General features: G+C 34.8%; 1 protein-coding gene across 1 annotated transcript in view; it reads right to left on the bottom strand.

Moving 5' to 3' along the window:
* LOC150101763 (uncharacterized) overlaps positions 1–22,279 on the bottom strand; it is a 159,718-nt gene that overhangs the window by 13,660 nt on the left and 123,779 nt on the right. The window contains exon 7 of the mRNA XM_090400450.1: positions 14,987–15,122. Within this exon, the coding sequence (XP_090256576.1) occupies positions 14,987–15,122 (136 nt within the window). The remainder of the gene's footprint in view (positions 1–14,986; positions 15,123–22,279) is intronic.

Genomic DNA, 22,279 nt, shown 5'->3' with positions numbered 1-22,279 from the left:
TTCTCCGCATTCCTTTAATGGCTATGTGGAGGTTTCTCAGTTATATAGCTTTGACCCTTAAGCACACCGCATATCAAAAGTTCCTGGCAAATAAGTCAGCTTGTGCTCTGAGAGAATATAGAGACAAATGTAAGAAAGCTAAACACTGTGCAAAACTAGCTAAACAAAAGTCATGGGAGAATTTTGGCAAGAACATAGAAAATAAATATCAACAAGGTAGTAAGATATTCTGGAGATTGCTGAAGAAACTTAGAAATGGAGGAAAGAGTGCTGTAAAAGGAGTTAGAGATGATAAAGGTGACATAAAAACAGCAGAAAAAGATATCCTTGAAATATGGAGTAATTACTTCGAAAAACTGCTAAATGAAATAAGCAGTGATAGCACAGTGGTAAAAAACACTCAACAGGCATAGTCAGGAATACATATCCGTACTTGAAGTAGAAAAAGTCAAAGGAGTAGATGATATTCGACAAGAAATGTTGAAGTATGGTGATATAAAAGTCTTACAGTGGCTGCACTGCATAGTTCAGAAAGCCTGGACAGAGGGAAGAATTCCCGAAGATTGGAGTAGAGCTCTTATAGCACCCATATATAAAAAGGGAAATAAAACTGAATGTGAGAATTACAGAAGTATTTCCTTACTGAGTGTTCCTGGCAAGATTTATACAAGTATACTTGAGAAACGGTTGAGAAGAATTGTGGAAGAAAAGCTTGGTGAAGAACAAGCTGGATTCAGACCAAATAGAGGCTGTCAGGATCAGATCTTCACTTTACGACAAAGAGTGGAGAAATCATGGAAATATAACAAAGATCTGTATTTAAGTTTTGTCGATTTGGAAAAGGCATTATGACAAGGTGCTATTCAATACGCTACAGTTATATGGTGACAATGGTGCATTATATCAAGCAATACTTAGTCTTTATTTGAGTTGTAAGTAAGCAGTTAGAATTGAAGGAAGTACAGGAAGATGGTTTAATGTTAAATCTGGTGTGAGATAAGGATGTACATTATCCCCTCTGTTATTCATTATCTATATGGATCACATTATGAAGGAAAGTGGTATTAAACATGATATCAAAATTGGAGATGTTAATGTCAGCTCTTTGCTTTATGCATTATTTTTTTATATATGGGTACTATAACAGCTCTACTCCAATCATCAGGAATTCGTCCCTCTGTCCAAGCACTCCTGCTGCCTTTCCACATTTCAAGCCTTTGACTTTTTCTACTTCAAGCATGGATATGTATTCCTGACTGCATGCCTGGTCAGTGTTTTTTTTTTTTTTTTTTTTTAACCACTGTGCTGTCATCACTGCTTGTTTCATTTAGCAAATTTTCAAAGTAATTACTCCATACTTCAAGAATATCTTTTTCTATCGTTTTCAAGTCACCTTTATCATCTCTAACTCCTTTTACAGCACTCTTTCCTCCATTCCTAAGCTTTTTCAACAACTTCCAGCATATTTTGCCACCTTCTTGATATTTATTTTCTATGTTCTTGCCAAAGTCCTCCCATGACTTTTGTTTAGCTAGTTTTACATACTGTTTACCTTTTTTACATTTGTCTCTGTATTCTCTAAGAGCACAAGCTGACTTATTTGCCAGGAACTTTTTATATGCTTTCTTCTTTTCCTTCACTACCTCTTTAACTTCCTGTGTCCACTATGGAGTTCTAATTTTTCTATCCTTGCAGGCAACTTCACCACATGCCTCTCTAGTGGAATCGATCAGGGTTTTCTTCAAGGTTTGCCACTGAACCTCCAAGGTTTGGTTCCTGTTCTCAAACTCTTTCATTTTTTCTTCAATAATCTTTGTGTATTTTAGTCTACAGTTCACATCTGAGAGTTGCTCAACTTTTATTCGCTTTAAAACTTTCTTACATGTCATTCTTTTCAATATGAAATTCAATTTTATCCTGCTCAAGACTAAATAGTGATCACTTCCAATTTCAAATCCTCTGTACACTCTGGTGTCCTGCACCTTCAAAGAAAATGAATACAAAGCAATAATCTGTTAACCAATAATAACAAGTGCTATGTACTTGAAAGATTGTATGAAATATATAATAAATCATTTCTGATATTTACATAGGATGAGAATGTCTCAAACTTTTCCTTTTGGGGAGGGAGAGAGAGAGAGAAGCAGCTATTCTCATTCAAATTATACTGGTGTAACATGGCTTCTTTTTTAGAAGCTGTGTTACATATAAATGTCTCCTTCTTTGGGGAGACATTTATATTTAAAACTGCTTCTATGAAGAAGGTAAGCCTTGTTCCAAAGTTACTGTGTTTGGTATCGAAACCAAACATCAATTCTTTGAGTTGATGCACTACTAGTTTCTGCATGAAATATTTGTGTTAATTTCATTGAAGTTATTTACTAAGTGAAACAGGTCTCCCTCCACACCCCCCCTTCCTTCTGTAAGCATTCTTAATTTACTCATCACATAACAAAAGAACCATTTCGGCTATTTAGAACCTTTAGCGTACTTATATAATTTATTTTCAATCTAATTTTGACTTTCTCAACATGGTCACACTTCTTGCCTATGCTCTTCATAATTATATACCTTCAACATCATTTTCCTTTTGTGCAGCTCCTGTTTAATAATGTTATTCATCCATTTAACGCTCAACTGATTTATACTCTTTATGCTTGGCATCCAATCTGTTACCTTTTTCCTTAAATACTCTTGACCATTTCCCATGTACTGTTAACATCTCTTTCCCTTTTCAGCCATAGCACTGCTTTAGGTTATTGCCTGATTTTGTCATAACCAGCTTTGTAGTTCCCATATATCTCCTTAAATGAAAATTCCACATGCTTAGTCACCTTACTGGTCAAGATGGCATGATCATTCTCTTTAACTGAAGGGCAAAGTGGTTATAGGCAAATTTTATGATGTGACCAATACATTCATCCAAGACACGATGAGTTCGGTTTAGGTAATTTTATGCAGCTCAGCAACTGCATAAATTCTATTTCCTTCTCCCCACATATAAAGTTCACCCTGTCTCAGTTCATCTACGTTTCTTTTTTTCACTATCTGGCCTATAGCAGCAACCAGCTATATATATATATATATATATATATATATTGTCTTGCTGGCTTTAATATCATACCAGAGAGATTCGAATATAATGTTTCTCCCAAACCTACCTGAAAGCCGAACATCTATTCCTGCTAGTTACAATTCTCCCACTTTCATTGGCAATACCTTTCCCTAATCCTGTTCTATCTTCAGTGAAAATACAATATACATTATGTAATAATATCCTCTCCAATCAACCAAGTCTTTTTTTGGTCAAGTCAAGAATTTCAAACCAATTTCAAAAATTCCACACCTTTGCTTTAGCATTAGTATACATGCTGTGCAGTCTCCTTGGCCTCAAATCACCCTTGCATTTATTATTTAATGTCTCCTATTTGAATTTAAAACCTGAAGGGTGCCCACACAAACACATGCTTCCTCCTGATTTTGCCCTTTATTCTCAATGAATAAAGTACTTGTGTAATCATTTGTAGCACTCCATTAATCTAAAAATAATTACACTTACTCACTGCAGATAGCACCTTCTCCACTCTCCAAACAATACGTAATGAGCTAGAATTCCAGCACAGACACAGATGTTCGTGAATGTCTTCAGGTGGTAACTGAATTTCACCTCAGTGAGATTACCACTACCACAAATCAGCTTCCCACTAAATGGGCAAAACCTTTCCTTTTACAAAGAGATGTTTTGCTACCATAAGCTTATTGTACACCGAATTTAGAAGTTGGGTCAACCAAATTCTCTGCTTGAATGTATGTCAGTTGTATAATAGGCTTATAGTAGCAAATACCTGAAGGACAGATTCTAGGTTATTAAATATTAGTAGAGTTCAATATATATCTGTCTAGTACTGCAGAGGGTGAGAATACCACACCTCCACCCATTGTGCATTGATTCACTCATGGGTAAACTACATAATAGTTGAATACTTATTAGTGCACATAAGTATATCTTCCAGTCAATGATTATTCAACTCGTATGTAGTTTACCCATGAGTGAATCGCTGCACAATGGATGGAGGTGTGGTATTCTCATCCTCTGCAGTACTAGACAGATAAAGTTCACCTCCTGGTCAAGTAGCATAATTTTGTTTACCAGAAACTAAAGAAATATAACTGTGTATAAACAGCAAATCAAAATTCTGGTTTCATTTTCTTCACATTTTCTCTACCGCATAATTTGCTCAGAGTTACATGTTGCAAGGATAGATTCTAGATTACTAAATATTAGCAGAGCTCAAACATTTTGTTTAAGTATACAGCTTTAAGAGAAATTAAGAATGCCAAGAAATTATATTCCTGTTTAATCCTTTATTCAAGTGTAAGAAATATAAAGGCAAATGACTTTACATTAACTGCTTTGGTATCCCACAATGCAAAGTACACATCTTTTTGGGTGCACATAATGCTATGCATTATGGGAAGGGACACTACCTAAAATAGTTTTGACCTTTATTGAGGTACTGTTAAGGTGCAGGGGTACCCCTCTCCAAAAACTGAGTGATCTACAAGATTGCTTTAAATCTTTCTGAGTAACTCAAAACAATCACTAGTAAACTTATTATTCCTGACCTCCAGGACAGGAAACTCAGAAGTGGCTCCAATCAGTGACTGTCAAAAGCCTGACACCCAACAGAACTGCCCAACTCTGCAGGGAGCCAGACCCAGAAGAGATAAGCTTGAAATAATGCCAAAGTCATATTTCCCACATATAAGTAGTGAAAAGTTGTAACACCTTATTAAAATACTCTGGATTAGAGCTAGTTGTAGAAAGTTTTTTCACTTGGTTATAAATTAAAACATGCCAAGAAATTATATTTTTGTTTAATCCTTTATCAAAGTGTAAACAAAAAGTTTGCATGTGAAGTAGCTTCATGACTAAGTTACTTGTATATACAGGGTGATTCAGAACTCTTGGGCCAAACTTTAAGGGGTGATAGAACACATACCTAAACAAGCACTTTTTCGTCATACAATGCATGGTCTGAACTCAAGCTGTGAAGCGTTAGGGGTTATTTCCCGACTGTGTCAGGAAATGAAGAAACACAAGAATGACAGAGGAGATTTGAAACAATTGCAGAAATTACAGAACATAAATTAAAGAATTTTATTGAACAAATTACAGAAACTGCTCAAAAGAGCGAATCACACCAAAATGTAATGATTGGCATACATTGGTGAAAACACCAGGCATTTCTCATGCAGCGGCAATAAGGTCCTCATCGGAATCAATGGGGCTATCGCGGGTCAGGCTTTTCATATCGCCCCCACAGGAAAAAGTCCAGACCCAAGAGATTGGGCAATCATGGTGGCCAAGCGATGGGACCACCCCGACCAATCCATCGTCCTGGAAATGTTGCATCGAAGGCGTTCCGCACATCCACGCTGAAATCGGGTGGCGCTCCGTCATGTTGGAACCACATACATGTGTGAATGTTTGCTGGAACATTGTTCAGTAATACTGGCAAGACCTCTTGTAAAAATACGAGGTACGTTCTCCCATTCAGTCGTGCTGGCAGAAGGTATGGGTCAATCAAATGATCATGTAGGATTCCAGTCCAAACATTTATGGAAAAACGCCACTGGTATGAATGTGGTCGTGTGGTGTGCGGATTTCTGCTCGCCCATACATGATAATCGTGGGTATTAAAAATGCCAAGATGTGTAAAGGTGCATTCGTCAGTGAATAAGACATGTGCATCAAAGTCTGGCTGCACTGCAGTCTGCTGCAGGAACCACTGTGCAAAATCCACACGAAGCCAGTAATCTGCAGGTGTCAAGGCATGCACCCTCTGTGCATGGTAGGGGTGTAATCGTTCATTTTGTAGAACTTTCCACACCGTCGATTGGGGCACACGTACGGCATGGGAAATTGCTACATTTGGGACGATCTGCAACCCTACATAGAATTTCCTCTGTAACACATGGCATCCTCACACTCCTTGCACACCCTGTATCCTGCATGCCGCTGACAAAGGAGCCCATTTTGCACAGATACCGGTGCAATCGCCGAAAGGTTTTACGATCAGGCACGTGTCTGGTCAGGAAGCACTCTCGGTACAGTCTTTGGGCTTCCCTCGCATTCCCGTCCGTAGCTCCGTAAATGAAATGCATATCAGCCATCTCCTGATTTGTGAAAGAATCTATCCTTTTTGCACTCCACAGTAGAAAGAATGACGGCTGCAAAAACCAGCACTTATAAGTGTTCACTGGAAAGCGCCCTCTAGCGCTTCACTGCTTGAGTTCGAACCATGCATTGTATGACAAAAAGTGCTTGTTTAGGTGTGTTCTATCACCCCTTAAAGTTTGGCCTAAGAGTTCTAAATCACCCTGCAGAAGCTAGTAATTTCATATAAATAATTTAGTATCCCATAATGCAAAACACTTTCTTTCAGGTGTATGCTATGCATTATGAGAAGGACCACAACCCAGTCCAGTTTCTATCTTTATTGAAGTCTCATCAATGGAAGCCAAACAGACACAGAAGAAATACCAAGGCTAAATGAATGAAAAGATACTAGCCATGAAGATACTTCACATGCAAACTTTGTTTGCTTATGCTGTAGGACAGGGGTCGGCAACCAGCGGCCCACATGTGACCCAAACATGCATTTTTGGTGGCCCATAAAAGGTTGACCATAGTTCCATGGCATGTAGCCCGTATGTTAGATTATTTAAATAATACATTTTATAATATGAATAATAAATTAAAAATAATTTTATACCTATACAGCAATCCCTTGATTAATGTGTTCTTTAAAACAGGTGCCTTAATCGAAAACGCACTAATTGAATATAATAAACCTATGGGAAAAAGTATAATTCGTTCCACACTTTGTAGAGCTTCACTTGGCTTGGTGCCAAGAATAGTCGATTCATGCTGAAGGGGAGAAAGAAATGAAGGACGTACCAACACGCGAAATCACGTGGTTTAAAATTTCCCAACTGTTATACAAGCAAAATAGTTACCACTTTAAAAACTACAATGATCATAAAAGAGAAGTTAATTTTCCAACATGTAATAATAAACAACTCATCTCAGAAGTCAGATTGATTACTCTATTATTGGAATTGAATCTCTTTTTTGCGAGATGCGCAGAAGTGTGAAAGGGGCTTGAATCTGTGGGTGTACTATAGCAGATGACAAATTTTGGCAGAAAAAATTTGGAACACAGTATACATAGTGTACATGGAAGTAGTTAGTGTAGTATGCCATTAAAAATAACTTTGTAAAATGTTTTAAATCGGTAAATTATTTCATTCTGTTGTGTGAATTTTTAAAATAGTGGTATCTATATATAAAAATGTTTAGATAGAAAATTTTTAAAATCTGTAACATTTATTTTTAAGATGTATATAGGCGCGCGCACTAATCGAATTTGGGTATAAAAAAAAAAAATGACACACTAATCGAGGGATTACTGTACTTTGTGATATTGCCATGCAACTTGGCTCACTTTTGCAATCGCGTTCCTTAGTCCATCTTTTAATTTTAATATAATTCAATAACATCAATTATCATTTTCAGACGATATATATTTGTTAAAAATAATTTCAAAAAAGAGTTCAAGAAAACATAAAGCTGCAGATGAAGGAAGAAGGTTTAATGATGAATGGAACAGTACTTCAAGTACTTCTTTATTGAAAATGGGGGTAAGCCCCTTAGTGCTATTTGTCATAAAAGTGTTGCTGTTATGAAAGAATATAATATCAAACGTCATTACGAGAATGTTGTACTTTAAAATATTTTTGTGTTTTTTTAAGACTGATATAATAAAAATTGATAACTTAAGTATTTTTTTCACTCACTATTTTCTCTTGAGTAAATGCTTGTGGCCCAATTATTCAAAATAAAAGTTGAATGTGGCCAGCAAATCTGAATTATTTTCCTATTGGAATATATAGTCTGTTTTATCACTTCTACTAAACCACAAAAATATGTAAAAAATTTGTATAGTAATCAACTCATGTTTAAACATTTTTTTTTTTTTTTTTTTTTTTTTTTTTGGCATCATGGAAACAGAATCATTTCACCATGAAAATAAATTCTTAGGCAATTTAGCCTACAGAATTTTTGAACATTTAAATGTTGCTGACCCCTGCTGTAGGATATTTATTGATTAGTGTTCATGCTTGGCATCCCTGGTAACCATTAGAAAACATCAAAATTAAATTATTTTCCTATTGGAATATATAGTCTGTTTTATCACTTCTACTAAACCACAAAAATATGTAAAAAATTTGTATAGTAATCAACTCATCTTTAAACATTTTTTTTTTTTTTTTTTTTTTTTGGCATCATGGAAACAGAATCATTTCACCATAAAAATAAATTCTTAGGCAATTTAGCCTACAGAATTTTTGAACATTTAAATCCACATAAGAGTTTATTCCTTAATTTATAAGAAAAACTTATGAGCACCAAACTTCATTTCAATTCATAACAAACAGGAAAAATGCACAGGGAAAGATGTAAAATATGTGCACAGCTTATTGGGGTGAAAAAAGGTAGATACTTAAGATGAACTTTTATCATCTTACAAAAATGAAAAGAAACAAAAATATGTGCATAAATTCACCACCACCACTACTAAGTTCAAGTAGCATTTTCTTTTATGGGAATGTTCCCAAATTCACTTACGAGGAGCAGGAGTCAGCTGTGGCAAGATCTAAATCTGGACAGGTATACCTTACATAAGAAGTATACTTAAGAGGTTCAGTATGGGATGTCTGGAAAACTGGAAATAGGGAACATATCAGTTAAGAGATAAATGAAAAATGTTTCCGCTTTTTTTCATTCTCTCATCTAGAGGTTTTTATTTAATATGTTATAATAACTATTTTTCACACTTAATGCCCCAAACAAAAACTATCAGTTTTTATGCACTCATCCCACTTTTCTCCATTATACACAGTGACACTATCTCAGAAGCAAGTATGCGTGCATATATTTACTCTGATATCTGAAGTAAAAAAATTGCCCAACAGAATCTCCTTTCTATTGATCGTTTCTGAGAAAACTCTTTGCAAGTTAAATATTCAAAGACCAAAAAGTGATATGAATCTTTGTGCATCACACATTCAATTAATTCTGGAGAATGCACTACCAGGATTTGAGAAAAGAACAGACTGAGCACATAAAAAATAATAATAATAACACAGCCCTTATTTGTAAGTGGTATATTAAATGATAAAATGGAATAGAATGTTGGCTTGACTGGCCAAATAAATACCATTTGATTTGAAAAGCGAATATTACTGTATGAAAGTTATTGGAAGGAGTGAAAAAAGAGAGAGAGTAAAGACTGACAGACAGCTCCACAATATGAGAGAAGCAAGTTGAGGAGTATTGCAAGATGAGCACAACCTATGCACTGATTCAATCACAATCATTGATTGTAGGGAAGAGGAGAAAATGCAGGTGAATGTGCAGGTACCCATGAGACAAGTATGGAGTATCTGATGACTTTTATTCAGATAACTAATTCATCAAAGCATAAAATGTAGTGCAAGTTTGGAAAGATATTGACATATAATTAAACATTAATTTCTGCTCCTTCCCTGTTTACAGTGATCTAATACATCATCATTGTGCATATTCCTGGTTTAAGCTAACAGGGAGCACAATTTGATCGGCTAAGTTCCATATTGTAAACCCATTCTTGTTTGTTAGTTAAAATCAGTGTTGCTCTCCTTATAGTTGTAAGATGAAACATAAAATAAATTTTCATGTAAGAAAAATGTTACTACACAGTTTTGGTCTGTATAAGTAAAAAAAATTATAATTTCTTGATATATGTTGGCTGAAAGGTGGTTCACCTTGTTAATAGGTACCCAGTGGATACCTACTAACAAGGTGCACTACATGAAGGTGAAAACTGGATGGTAAGTCAGAAATCCCAGTTGGTTCTCTGCACTTCTTAGAGGCCACGTGGAGGTCTCCTTCCAGTTACTGGATATAACCCTTAAGCAATCACCATAATGTAATACAGTGTCTTTTAATACTCTGTCAAGAAATATAATTTTTAATTTACAGTTAATTAAATTCACTTTGTCTTCATCTCTATAAAGATAATAAAAATCAAGTTAATAAATTTTATAAAATTTTGAAGTTGTTCAAACAGTTCACGGTTTGGGTTCATGGACTAAACTTCAGCAATGTTTTGTAATGGCCATGAAAGCAATGTACAAACTTATTTTCAAGTACAAGAACTGCACTTAATTTCAGCCAACATATTTCAGAAATTATCATTTTTTTACTTATACAGACCAAAACTGTATAGTAATGTTTTTCTTACATGAAAATTTATTTTATGTTTCATCTTACCACTATAAGGAGAGCAACACTGATTTTAACTAATAGTTTTAAGTTAGTTCATGCACATGCAGATATTCAGTGCAACTAGTAGCAACAAATGTGAAATTGTCTTTTGTTTCATTGTCATAGTGACTGGAATGAGAATGCAGTTGTTATTTTTTTTTGTTGTTAAAAAGAGTTAATAAAAAGTTAATTCTGTTAGTAATTTAGTCTGTCTGTTTTCTTCATCTTGCATTTGTTCCAGTCAACAGAAAGTTGTGTTTTCTTCTAAGTAGTATTCTAACAGTGTGCATTACAGAACTCTGGAGGCAGGGAAATTGTATTTGGATAGAAAAGGGAACTGATAATAGTATGAAAGCATTGTTTACAAGACTGTAGGGACAACAGAGCTTGTTTTAAGTGTTTTCTCCTCAGAAAAATTTTCTGAAGCAGGGCAATTTTTCTGATAATATGTTTACACTGTCTACTAAAGGTAGGACAACATATTTTTCTTTCAGCTTAACATTGGCCTAATTGCCACTGGTGCCGCCAATAAGTTAAAGCATTTTCTCTTCAAAAATATGTAATTGCCGATACATGTTTTACTTTGTCAACGCAACAATAAATCTTTCTTCAGCAGAAGTTTATGGAGCTTGTGTGGGTATATTTACTGGTTGCAAGTTCCTAGTACTGTGCAGGAAGGGAGCAGCCAGCTTATTAGAAGCAGATGGCACCAATGTTGCACTAATATATCTCCATGCAATTACCATAAGCCAGATATCAACTGCTGCTACCAAAATGTTCTTAGTATGTTCTCTTCGAAAAGATATAATTCCTGTTCCCCCCCCCTCTCTCTCTCTCTAACTTTGTCACTACTATCTACAAACTTCTTTTTTTTTTTAGTAAAGAAACAATAATCGAAGCAAAGTATCTTGTAGTTTGTGTACGGATAAATACCTTTTATACATCTTCTTCTTCTTGGGTATTCTGCAATTGAGCAGGTTCTTCTTTTAGTACTAGAAACTTTTGTTCCTCTCTCTCTCTCTCTCTCCTGTTCTGAGCCTTCTCTTTCAAGAAGATGTTATCTTCTTCATATGGCATAATATCTTCTCTTTCAAGAAGATGTTATGCCAGCATAATTAGGAGCCAATATACAAGAACTTGTTGCATGATATTTTTAGTACCTGTCTCCATTCAGCCTTTTATATATACCATCTACTAAATATCATGCAACAAGTTCTTGTATATTGGCTCCTAAAGAAAAATTAGTTTATATCCATAATGGTGGTGATAATAAAATCAGCAACTTATGTTAACTGCCTGTTGATGTTAGTTCAATTTTGGTGCTGCCCACTTCCCCCACAGGTCTACAAATTTTGAACAAATAATTTATAAACATGCAAACTCTGAAATAATGTTGGCAGAACTCTGGTGTTACAATTTTTGTATTTATTTTATAAATCTGTTGTGTTACTTCTCTCATTTGTTTCCATTAAAAAAAAAAAGTATCAAGTTCTTTCATTAAAGTTATTTGAAATAACTTTGCTCATTTGAAATATCTGCAATGTGTTACTGCCAGTCCATAACAATGTTCAGTACAACAAATACTTGTATGAGATAACTCATAGTTGTAGTGTTAAGGAAAGAATTATTTGGGAAGAATGTTAAGTTTGAATCAAAATAAGATGGTTCTCATTTTGGAAATTATCGCATTGAATATAATGAAAAGCTTTAGAAAAGATTAGTTTAGAAAATCTTAATATATTTTTAAATTCTGAAATTAACTTTAAATTTGTGTAAGTGAATGAATATCTTATGAAATCCTTTTAAATAAATTTAATGTAAATAATTATATTTGTATTTTTTTTATTAAACTTTTTTTTTTGCATTACAATTTTTTGTCTTATTTTTTTTAAACACAAGTGAGCGTGGGAATAACCAAAACGACTGTCTCAAGTGACAAAATTAAATTGAGTAATCATTACCAGGTAGTTATAGTTTATGTACAATACCAATGCCAAAAGTATCAGGAATAAGGGGAGGAAATTTTTGGCATTAGTTGGTGTAACCTCATCAAAAAGTAAGAATTAGCAAAACTTACTTGATGGCAGATGATGTAGTTACAGGGATCAAATGTGTCTAGTATAGTGTTTTCAGGAAGGAAAACAGGATTTATTTATTGTATGACTACAGAGCAGGTTTAATTAAAATTAAAAACAATGTTAGAGAGCAGAACAAAATATATAAAATATAGGAGTATAATTGCACAAAATAAGTCATCAATTGTATCATAAACTTATGTCCAAATTCATCAGTCACTTAGCTGCCTTTGCTGACAAGCTAAGTAGGTCCAATGGGCTGCCAGGGAAGGCTCATAAGCCAGAGTTGAATTGATGCTGTACTCCTGCCTTGTCAAGTTTGAGGGTGGTAAGTGTTTGCCAGGCACAACGAGGGAGATCAAAGTCAGATGGTCGACTAATTGGATCATTTATAATTTCTTTGTCAAACAGTGTTGAGATATTGTTCCACTCACTGAAAATATTAAATCACTCGATCAGTTGATCGACATCCTGTTGCTTCCAGATCAGTGTGGACTGGGAGTTGGGAATTGTTCATGACTATATATAATCTTTGAAGGAAGCACCTCCTGCATAGGTGTGGTGGTTCAATATTGCTTGAAACTGGGAGCCAGCATAGTGGGGTAGGTCTGATTGTTCCTGCCACAACTCTCATACTGGTGTTCAGTTGGGTATAGATTTTTGAGATGTGTGTGCTATTCAGCCACACATTCAGCAGCTGATATTTGCAGTCCAGAGCACCTCCACTGGGGCTTCCCATGATGTGCTGGCAAGCTTCTGAACGATGTTGTTGTCGGTTTGGCAGCAAATGTTGCGAGGTGATGGCATGTCAGGGTCCTGTCCTGTATGATCCCCAGATATTAAGGTTTGGATTGTATTTTATCATCTCAATTTTGAGTTTCTCATGGGTCTGTTTACAACAGAGGTGAAAAATAAAAACGCTAAAAAAATAAAACAGAGGTGAAAACCTCTGTTTTATTTAGGTTTGGCCATAATCTCCAGTTCTTAGAATAGTTACTTAGCATAACTAGATCTCATTAATATATCCTCTGTCACTTTTAGTCGTTGATCTTGAGTTGCTATTGCCAAGTCATCACAACACAGGAAAATTTCCTGGAGACAGCAAATCACTTCTGTACACATTGAAGAGTAGCACAGCCAGAACAGAGCCTTGGGGTAGACCATTATTCAATCTTTAGGGCAAGCTTACTGAATCCTTTTTGAAACCCTGGAAGGTGCAAGTGGTGAGGCAGTTGTTAAGAAGAGTACAACTTTTGGCATGGTATTATACAAAGTAATTCAAGAAGCAAGCTCCATACAGTGTCATATGCAACTGTGAAGTCAAATGCTATAAATGTTTTCAAGCATTTTTGAAAGCCTGCTTCTATATGTGTTGTACGAGCAAGCACTTAATCTACACAGCTATGCAATTGTCTAAAACCAAGCCAGTTCTATGGGGATATATTTTTTGATTACTGGACTTATACAGTTATGAGTCTAAGATCTTATAGAAGACAGGATGCAGGGGGAAGTACTGATTGTAGCGGATGAATTGTAGCCAAAATGAGTAGGAAGTTGCCATCAAGACAGATGTGAAACACAGCGTTTCAGAAAATCTAATGCAAGATGAAGTCAAGAGGACAAAATATATGAGTGGTTGCTTCTATATGCCATAGGATGCAAGGAAGATGTGGATGACACGTATTTTTAAATTGGCCTGCACTTATCATGCTAAGTAATTTCCCATTGGCAAAGTCCACAGTACAGATTAGAAGGAAAGATTACATGGCAGGAAGGAAATGGAATTTCTTCATTTGTTAAGTGATAATTACTTGATACATGCTGTTTCGAGTAACTGTCTCTTAACAGATAACTACTTGAAATAGCATGTGATGGAGGAAACTTGTCGAGAGTTGCTGGATCTGGTCATAGGATCTGTCCATAACCAAACTCATCACATTGCCTATGGGAGCAACTTTTCTGAAGGCAAATTGGCTCTTCACATTTCTCCATTACTGGTAAACGTTTACTGACTATGTGTACAGAGGACAAGTGGGCCCATTTATACTAGCCGCATACAATGTGGTACTTTGTTATTGTGCCAAATACGTAAACGGGGGGGGGGGATCCTAATGCAAAGTTGACTCTGTGTAGATCTTGAATAAGTAACCAGCCAAATGATCTGCAGAACTTAATCTACAGATCATTTGGTGATGTTCTAATCAAGTAATACTGATGATTTTTAGACTTACAGGTAATGAGAGCACAGTAGATAACTTCAACCACTTTTGTGTTCATAACTCTAAACACCAGTACTAATGTCTGAAAGTATGAATTCTACACATGATTTTTCTGAAATCTCTAGGAGAAAAACCTGCATTAAAAACTGACTAAACTCTAGAATCATTAACTATATCAATTAAATAGATTAGTCATCAAGCAGTATCTTCCTAAATTGCAGTCTTTATTCCTTCTAGTTAACACTTAACTTGGTTAAGTTCTAGTTAAAATGATTCTTGCTTAATGTATATTTAGTTTACTGCAAAAGTTAACTCACTTTTTGTTTTAAGTCCTTTACCAAAATTCTTCCGAGCATACCACATAGCAACTTGAAGAGCAATCCACATAAGAGCAGCTATTACACCACACACGAAAGTACTTACAAAAATAGAATTCAGAGGAGTTTTTGCAGCCTGAAAAATAACTATCATTTCTATTACATTTAAAAAACATTAAAAAGCAACTTTTCTTAGTCTGTTCACACAAATGCAAGGTTAATTGGATAATGGTAAATAATATGAAATTATTTGCTTTACAACTTGTAAATAGACTGATAATTTTTTTTAACAATCATTATATAATAATTCTTTAAAGATTAAAACTATTTTCAAAAAAAAAAAAAAAATATATATATATATATATATATGTTACCGCTAAAGTGCACATTACCTAGCTAATCTGCAGATTAACTGATTTGCTCCGTTAACATGCGGAATCAAGAGTTTTCCGCATTTTACCTAGGTAATGTGCACATTAACGGCTTCCGTATCGTTAAAGTTCAAAAGTTTGTTTCTCTCATTTCCTTTCCCTACTCCTTCCCCCTCTCCCTCCACTTTTAGTTTGGTTTTTTAATAAGTAAACATAATTTTATCATATGTTTTTTTTTCTTAATTGTAATAATATTTTAAACCGTTTGATTCCTTGTATTATATTAATTGATTGATGATTGATTCTATCAACTAATTTGTTGATTGTATTAACTTGATTCTGTAGATATCGAAAAATAAATAAATAACATTATCTTAATTTAAACATACAGAAACGTTGCTGTTGTTCCAGCAAAGATCTTATTTTCACTTTAACGAGTGCCTAGTAGGTAATGTGCAGATTACCTAGGTAATTTGAGAAATGAAACAATTTTCCACACATTAATGGATCACTGTAGTTAATCTGCACAATACCTAGATAATCTGCAGAGTAACTGATTTCTGCACTTTAGCAGTAACATATATATATATATCAAAAAAAAAAAAAAACGTAAAACGATTATTCTGCATTTTTAGCTATTTTGGACCTCAATTTTCTGCAACTAGAGTAAGGTTGGTTAGCTGAAGGAACTAAAGGCTATAGACACCTTATGTCTAGTCATTAGGTGTTCTTCCAGCCAGTTTACTTGTTTTGTATGATAAAACAAAGTTTCCAGGAGGGAAAACTTTGCCTTCAGTTGAAAAGTTCTCACAAAAATTAGTCCTAGACTGGATTCAAACAGAGGTCTTTATAAGCAGAGAGCATCTTCAATACTGAGTGAGTTACAGCATTAAAGCAAGTATTTTGGTTATTCTAAAATCAGAAGAATTTAGCAGTTTCAAATCTAATAACCGACCAACAGGCTGCAGGTTCGAATGTTTGCGTATGGGCATGGATGTTTGCGATTATCTTCAGGTGGGAGATGAGTTGCATCGCCTGATGTGAAACCACTGTCTTGCTTGTTGGAAGCCTGAAGTGGCTTGAAAAAGTTCAAGGTTCCTGAACTAGATAAAAAATAAATTAAAAATACAAAAAAATATATAAAATTAATAAAAAAATCCTTAGCCCACCCACAGCACTAAATGTACTATACACCTAAACCTCTTTTTACGTGATAGATACATTCCTAAAAATTAGCCGTAAATAGAATTCGCGTAAAAAGAACTACTGACTCCATAGAAAAAGTGAAGATTGGTTCCAAACTTGAAATATAAGCAAAATATAATGAAAAAAACAAACATTAAAGTCGTTAGGATCATAAGATTTTTATTTACATTTCATGGAGAACACACATACATATAATGAATTTTAATAACTTTAAAAAAAACATATTCATTTCAGTTGTTTGCCAAGGATTCTATAAAAAAATTATGTTATTCGCTATCAGTTTCTGACAATAAACATGAAAGCTTTCGTTTTCGTGAGACTGTAATAGTAATGGTATTATCGTCATCGACCTCCACCTCAACTTGTGGAATTATTCTTGTCATGTCTTGAACAAAAGTATCACTGGTTGTTTCAGTAGTTTTAGGCATGAACTCAGTTATTAATCGCTGTGTTGATACTTTATATAAGTCTCGATATAATTCTCTCTATGAAGACATTAACACCTTAAGCTCATGTGAAAACTTCCCAGCACGTTCTTCATTTGGATCATGTCGGGCAAAATAATTGCCTAAATTACTGGCCAGTTTAAGACCTTTTTTAATTATATCAGCAGTAAAAGTAGGATTATCTTGATCATTATTATTAGCTTCTCTTTCAGGAGTCTTAGAAACAATCTTCACTATTTCGTCTTCGCTGAGAGGTTTATCAATTAACAATTCTTCGATATCTGCCGACGTAAGATCATCGAATCCTTCTCCGTCAATTTCACATGCCAAACTTATTATATTGGGGAATTCTGCAGTATGATTGAGGGGAAGAGGAGCATTCTCTTTAAAACATGCGGGCCAAATAGCTTTCCAGCATGCATTCATAGTTTCTGGTCTCAATTCAGATAACGATAATCGAACCTGATCAATACAATCCATAATTGAAATTTTTTTTCCACACATCCATAACTGACAGTGTTTCATCATCATTTAGCTTGTTCAAAACGTACTGAAATGTTCGTCTGACATAATGTTTTAAAAGTCGCAATTATACCCTGATCTAGAGGTTGTAGCAATGATGTGGTATTGGGCGGAAGAAAAAAAAAATGCACATTTGGATGTTCTATGGCAAGATGACCGGGTGCATTTTGTGCCTAACTTCTGGCACAAAATGTTTGTGGAACCATTCAGTGAAAATATCAATGGTCACCCAAGCTTCTTTTTTGTTGGCCATCCAATGAACTGGCAATTTTTGAAAATCTACGCCTTTCATTGGCCGTGGTCTTATTGATCGATTTATGAGCAGTGCTTTTAACATCCAATCTCCTAAAGCGTTTGAACAAAATAGGAGTGTTATGCGATCCTTTGCTGCTTTGAACCCACCAACCGTTTTTTTGCATTTTTGATACGCAAGTTCTGTTTGGCATTCTTTTCCAGAAAAGGCCGGTTTCATCCATATTCCAAATTTGTTCACGAGTGTAACTTCCATCTTCAATTATTTTAGCAAGTTCTTGTGGAAATGCTTTATCAGCTGTTTGATCAGCAGAAGCAGTTTCACCTTTAATTTTTATATTATGAAGACATGTCTTTTAATAAATTTAGCCAGCCAACCACTGCTTGCATGAAATTCATATTTTTTTTCTCGATTGAGATGAAGTATCTGTCTGCAGTTTTTTAATCTATTCATAAAATCTCAATGCTGATTGCTTGATTGAATTTCCGTCAACTGGCATTCTTTTTCCTACATTATCTTCTATCCACATCACTAAAGCTTTTTCAGCCTTTTCTAGAACAAAATTTCTTGTGTATGATGATAATTTCGCACTCTATTTTGTACCAGAACATACCGCTTTTCTAATAGCCTCTTCATTTTTCTTTATAGATCTGACAGTTGATTCACGGACTCCAAAATACTTACCCACAGCCATCCCACCTTCCCCAGTTTGAAGATGATCTAAAATTTTTATTTTTATTTTTTTATTTTTTATTTTTTTTTGTTATCGGCAACATCATGTGAGGACTGGATTAAAATCTTCGGTTAATGAAATGAAAGTTTGAAAATTACATATAGCTTATCATTTATTATTTCTTGGCAAAATTATTAATTTTATAACGTGATTTTTATTTTGACTTCATTTAAAAAAATGCAAATGCAAAAATGTGGTAACTGTGTTGTCTACTCAAACAAATTCAAACTGCTAAGAACTGCTTTTTTTTTATACGCAGTCAGTTATGTAATTCGGGGAATTCCCAATAAATGAAATTCGTAAGAATTTAGAAATTTCTTAATTGAAACGAGAATGCAATTCTACAAAATTCTCAAATTTTCTTGAATTACGGATTTTTTCCTAACTTAGACTTTAGGTTGGTCGCATAAAAGTGAATAAAAATCGTGCAAAAAAAAAAAAAAATCATTTTTGGTATCCCAATTCGCGTAACTCCGAATTCGTGTAAAAAAAAATTCGCATAAAAAGAGGTTTAGGTGTACTTGCAAATAACCTTTCATGGGTGGGAGCAACATAAAAAATAAATAAAAGAAAGAATATTTTCACAGAAATCAGATTTATTTCTGGATGTTGCTTAACATCTATAAATTTATTTCTCTTACACTCTAGATTGGCTATCCAGCATTTATGCATCAAATGACTATAAAACAAAAATTTATTATCATCAAAATTTCCAATGTACCCTCAAGAGGTGCACAGGATAATAAGATAGTACTACATGAAAAACTGACATCATTACTAACTTTCTATCAATAATTTTCCTCCAAATCAATCTGTTATCTGTCAAGATTTCAACATTATCAGATCTTATATTTCTATCTTCTAAGGTACTTTTTACTGTATCAATCCACCTATATCTTAGTCTACCTCTGACAGAGAACACTTGTTTTGCTAATCTTTCCTCTGCCATTCTATTTAAGTGACCCTACCACCTAAGATTAGCTCTGCTAACACATTCCTGGATGCTAACAATGTCAAGTTCTTTCCTAATATCCTCATTTTTAATATGATATTGCCATTGATGCCATCTGTTCATACCTAATCTTTCTCAGGATTCTCATATCTGTGGTCTCTAGACTTGGGCCAAGTGTTTTATTTCTAACCCAGCTCTCAGATCCAAAAGTTAAAATTGGTTTGAACACCATCTTGTATACAGCTAATTTAGTGTTTTGGCTAATTCTCTCTTATTCCATATAAATTTATTCATCTGACTTCCTACCATACCATACCGGCTTTGTTGATTCTGTCGTGTATTTCATATTTAATTTACTGTCTTCACTAAAAATTGTGCCAAAGTAGCTGAAATGTTTTAACTTGTTCTATAGATTCTCCATTCACTATGCAGTTGATATTTTCAATGTTTCTGTCTATTTTCATTGTCTGTCGCTGATTTTTTACCAAATTTATTACAACAGTGATTCAATTTAGTTAAGGAATCTTGCAGACTTGTACTGGATTTATTTAAAAGTATAAGATCATTTGCATCAATAAAGAGCTCAGATTAACATATCCAATTTTCATATATTAGGTTTAATACCACTTTCCTTCATAATGTGATGCATATAGATAATGATGAATGAATTATTATTATTGTATAGGCACCTCCACGGAGTCTGAAGACTCACTGCAGGAGATCCAAACCATCCACACAATCTATCATACCTCTCCTTGAACCCATTAACAAACAAAGCACTCATGACTGACCCTGGTAACCCATTCCACTCATTCACAACTCTCCAAGCAAAAAATCTAGTCCTCAAGCTCCTACAAACTACACCTTTATTCAACTTTCAGGTTGCTGAAACATTTCCCCTTCCATCAATCCTACAAAACCCTTTGAGCAACTTAAATGTTTCTATCGTATCTCCTCTTTTTCTCCTATCAACTAATTTCTGTAATCCACACACCCTCAATCTATCCTTATAGGGAATATTCCACAGATCACTCGCCATGTCAGTCTCTCACCTCTGAATCTTCTCCACTGCTTCCTCATCCTCAAGAAAACCAGGAGATCAGTTCCGAGCACAATAATCCAGATGTGGGTGTATCAAAGCCTTATAAAGAGGAATAACAGCTTCCTTATCTCTACTTGTTAGTGTGTGTTCTTCAATAGCCAAATAACTTAATGGACTACCTTAGCAATATGTCCTTTAACTCTGTCTTAAATCTCTAGCTTCATCCATTTCCTGGAGTACAGTTACAGGAAATGGAATTCCTGGATTATCTTTTGCCCATACTGACAGCCTATTTAAATCTTCCTGCAAGCTCTCCACATTGCCTTGATTAATGATTACTTTACTTAATTTTGCATCAGCAAACAACTGAATATTTCCTTTCAGGTTATTTCATTTATGTACAAATTAAATAGTAGTAGTCCCAGCACTGAACCTTGCAGTATACTATTAGTCACCTGTTTTTTGCCTTGATTCTGCCCCTCCATATACCACTTTTTGATATCTGTCCAGTGTCATATCCATCCATCCTCATTTGTTCGAATTTGTGTAACAGAATTCCATGTGGTATTCTGTCAAATGCTTTTGCAAAATCATCTTGTAACTATTTCCTTTATTGAATTCAGCTTTTACTCTATTATAAAAAGTTAGTAAATTATTAAGGTACGACCAACCCTTCAACCAAGCCATGTTGCCTGTCATACAGTATCATATTTTTATCCATCCATTCTTGAATTCTTTTTCTGACCAATTCACCTATTTGACCCCTTTTTCCAGTACTTTTACAACACCTGATATATTGATTGGTCTATATCAATCTACCTGACAGTATACTGCAGTTTTAGAACCTCACTTATGCAAAGGAATTATTTCCCCCCCTTTCCACTCCCTTGGAACTCTATAGAGCTGTAAAGAGGCACTGCCAGTTTTCTTTCACATTCTCGCAGTGTAAAGGCAGCTGTGAGATTAGATTTCATCTAACCTCACAGTTGCCTTTACACTGAGATTCTGCAATATCCTAAGAATGACCAATTCGTCCAGCTCTGTTTCCATATCAGTATCTATCACAAATGTTACAGCAGTAACCTTCACTTGGATGATATATCCTTGCAAAGGGTCATTCAAGTAACAACTATTTTATCTGCTTCTGTCACCTTGTCATCATCAGCACTCAAAGGTGAATCTTCAATCTTCTATAGCAATTCTACCTCTTACTCTCCACATAATAAAAGAACTCTTTAGGATTTCCTTCAGCTAGTTTCTTCTCATAAATGATATTGCCTTCTTTGCCTAAGTCTTGTACTGGTTCATGAGTGTGCTGGTCACCTTTCTCCTTATATCCCCTCTACAGCATTTTCTTCTTCTGCAGCTCATGCTTAATGATATTACTCTTCCAGGCAACTCCTACATGACTAACCCTCCTTACCATAGGTATACAATTTAATATTGCTTCCTCTAGATGCCAGTTAATCATCTTGCATGCAATACTAACTTCCTTCATTTGCAGTGTTGTATGCCATGGTACAGGTTTAAGCTTCCTCCTAAGCTTGTCATAATTGCCTGCCTTGTAGTTCACATATACCTCCTCCTTGAGAGAATATTTATCATGCTTTACAATCTCCCAAGTCAAGAAGACTGCATGGTCATTTTCACCAATTGGAAGCAATGTGGCCACCTTGGTTATGGATAGCTTTTCAGATCCTATGACCAGGTAAATATTCTCACACCTCTAGTCCCCTCTATCACATGCTGCCTGAACTAGTTATCTCTT

This window comes from Typopeltis vanoorti, chromosome 11, assembly GCF_054136105.1.
Source record: "Typopeltis vanoorti isolate ZY-2024b chromosome 11, IOZ_Tvanoo_1.0, whole genome shotgun sequence".
NCBI lineage: Eukaryota > Metazoa > Arthropoda > Arachnida > Uropygi > Thelyphonidae > Typopeltis > Typopeltis vanoorti.
The sequence above is the reverse complement of the archived record's forward strand: the minus strand, read 5'-3'. Positions and strand labels throughout refer to the sequence as shown.